This window comes from Lactuca sativa, chromosome 5 (genome assembly GCF_002870075.4).
Source record: "Lactuca sativa cultivar Salinas chromosome 5, Lsat_Salinas_v11, whole genome shotgun sequence".
Lineage (NCBI taxonomy): Eukaryota > Viridiplantae > Streptophyta > Magnoliopsida > Asterales > Asteraceae > Lactuca > Lactuca sativa.
In genome coordinates this window covers 302,277,908-302,280,332 of record NC_056627.2, presented here as the reverse complement: position 1 = coordinate 302,280,332, position 2,425 = coordinate 302,277,908, and the positions used below count along the sequence as shown (strand labels likewise).

At 29.8% G+C, this 2,425-nt stretch overlaps 1 protein-coding gene across 1 annotated transcript; it reads left to right on the top strand.

Annotated features, from left to right (window-relative positions):
* The first annotated feature begins 985 nt into the window (after window positions 1-985).
* Window positions 986-2,056, top strand: LOC111892614 (uncharacterized). The gene is made up of 3 exons (XM_023888666.3): window positions 986-1,227; window positions 1,343-1,561; window positions 1,777-2,056. Exons 1-3 carry the CDS (start codon window positions 1,118-1,120, stop codon window positions 1,844-1,846), a joined length of 399 nt encoding a protein of 132 aa, XP_023744434.1. The 5' UTR covers window positions 986-1,117; the 3' UTR covers window positions 1,847-2,056.
* Window positions 2,057-2,425: the final 369 nt, after the last annotated feature.

Here is a 2,425-nt window from a genome sequence, read left to right as displayed (position 1 = left end):
TTAATATTGGATTTAATGTATTAATTTAAAAAAAAGTTCAAAAGTTTGGGAGGTTTCAAAGGAATGTGATTGAAGAAAAAAAATGAATTTTAAAACTATTTTTTATACATGTTTTATATTTAATATTTTATTTAAACTTTTCCTATTTTTAATTTATTTTAGTCTATCTATTTTGAGGAAAATATCATTATTACAAAAAGTAATTTTTAACTATTTTTTTATTTATTAATTTGACATTTTGATTTAGATTTTCCATTTAAAATTTTTAACTATTTTTTTTAAAAAAATAGGCTTCAAATATATTATAAAAATTATGTTTCAAATTTAATATCATATTTAGATTAACAAATTAAGTATATTATATTGAGAAGAAAGAATTAATATTGAAGTTACAATAATATTGGGTTTAATGTACCAATTTAAAAAGAAGTTCAAAACTTAAGGGTTTCAAATGAATGTGGTTGAAGAAAAAATGTCTATTTTATAAGTTTACTAGACGAATCCCTTCGTCTTGTGCAAAAATACAATTATATAGTTATAATAATGACTTTTACCAAATTATATTTAATATTTCTACTTTGAAACAAATATTAGTAGTAAACCAAATATATAGTTAACATATTAGTTTTATTAAACATTATAGTATTAATTTTTAAGTCATTGTGATATATACAATTATTTGATAATTTTATAAACCGGTTAATAATTTACACAATTATATATATATATATATATATATATATCAGGGTTGTAAAAATCGGTCTAGACGGCCGATTAATCGGCGCCTAAACGCTTGTCGGCCTCCAAACGCCTACGAATAGGTGTTAGAGGATAAATTAGGCGGCCTTGTTCAATATCAATCAAAACCGACCCAAATCGGACCAACTCGGACCAACTGACTCCAAAGGACCCACCCGCTCAAAGGAGCCGGCTTGCTTAAATTATAATTGCGTTTCTTTTAGTATGAAGGATTCCATTTTATAGACTATGTTTTCCTTTATAAAATGTTCCCATGTGGGATACTCAATGTTTCACTTTTCCATATATGTTCTTTACATCTTGTTCTTCCCCAATTTTCTTAATGGTCTGACTCCTCCTCTGCTCGAATCTGACTCCCATGTGCTTGTTCTTCGCCATCGTCTTCTATTACGAGCTTCTCTCTGCATTGATCATCTACCAAAAAGTTGTTCTGATGGTGCTATTCCTCGAGCCTCTCCATACTTCCAGGTTCGTTTCTCTGTGCACTGATCATCTACCAACAAGATGTTTACATAATTCGATTTTCAATTCTTGATTCTCGATTTCAGATAGTCGGAAACGTGTATTAATTGATCTATTGCAGGTTCTTAGCATTAGTCATCTACCAACAAGTTGTTTCGGTGCCATATGCTCGACTGCAGATAGTCGGGAGCGTCAATTGTTTACATAATTTGATTTTGGATCGGATAGGTTTGCATCGATTGGTCCTTCTGCCACTCCTTGATCAGCTTCGTAGAGGATTGAGCTTATCCACGCTCATCGTTCTTCTCTATCCTCTCTCTAGTTTCTCTTGTCAATTTCGGTACCGATTTATTTTTGAACTTATTGCTTAAATATCTTTGTTGTGGCATGTGTATTTTGATTATAACCTTGTGATACACAACTCCAATTGAGTCATTTGATTCATGTTCTTTTCAATGATGTGATTGATATGGTTGTTTGATAACTAGCATGCCAAGTGTTTGTGTAAATGCTTAAGAGAAATTTCAATGATTTTGGTTGTTTATGGTGCGACAGTGATGGAGTAGATGAGGGTGTGATGGTGTTGAATGCAAACAGGAAGGTTGCCAATGTTGGTGTTTGGTAGTTGGAGCAAAAACGGATAGAGCATGTGGTGGTTTAAGGTTGTTGCAGCTCTCAATTTGGTGGCTTGAATGAACTCGTTGTGAAAACATGGTTTTGAAGAATTGATGAAGAACATTTGTAATTCTTGGCTGATATGGTTGTTTAATCCAAATCATCAATGAACTAATATATTTGTTAACATGTTCACTTATATTATTAGGATTAATGTTATATTTATTAAATTTTTAGTAATTTTTTTTTAATAATTAATGGTCCCCGATTACTCCCCGCCTAGCCGATTAATCCATTGACCCCAGTTCACCGCCAAGCCTACGTCAAACGTTTTCTACAACCTTGATATATATACAATGAATAATAAAAAAGTATGAAAAATAAACACTATAATTTTTAATAACATAAAAACATTAAAACATAACTCTTTATTTTTAAATCATGAATCTCTTTAAATATATTAATGTTTTTAATGAGAAAAACTTTATAACCTTATAAAAGAAAGGAAAATAAAAAGTTATTATTAATTACTAATTAATAATCATAAGTTAAAAACTCTTGAGCTGTAACTAATAAATAAATTAGAAAA

Bases quoted from the DNA above. Each gene is read 5' to 3' on its own strand.
- LOC111892614 (XM_023888666.3), top strand. From the start codon at position 1,118: ATGTGCTTGTTCTTCGCCATCGTCTTCTATTACGAGCTTCTCTCTGCA. The intron at 1,228-1,342 runs GTTCGTTTCTCT...GATCTATTGCAG, and splicing joins GAGCCTCTCCATACTTCCAG to GTTCTTAGCATTAGTCATCT. The intron at 1,562-1,776 runs GTACCGATTTAT...ATGGTGCGACAG, and splicing joins AGTTTCTCTTGTCAATTTCG to TGATGGAGTAGATGAGGGTG.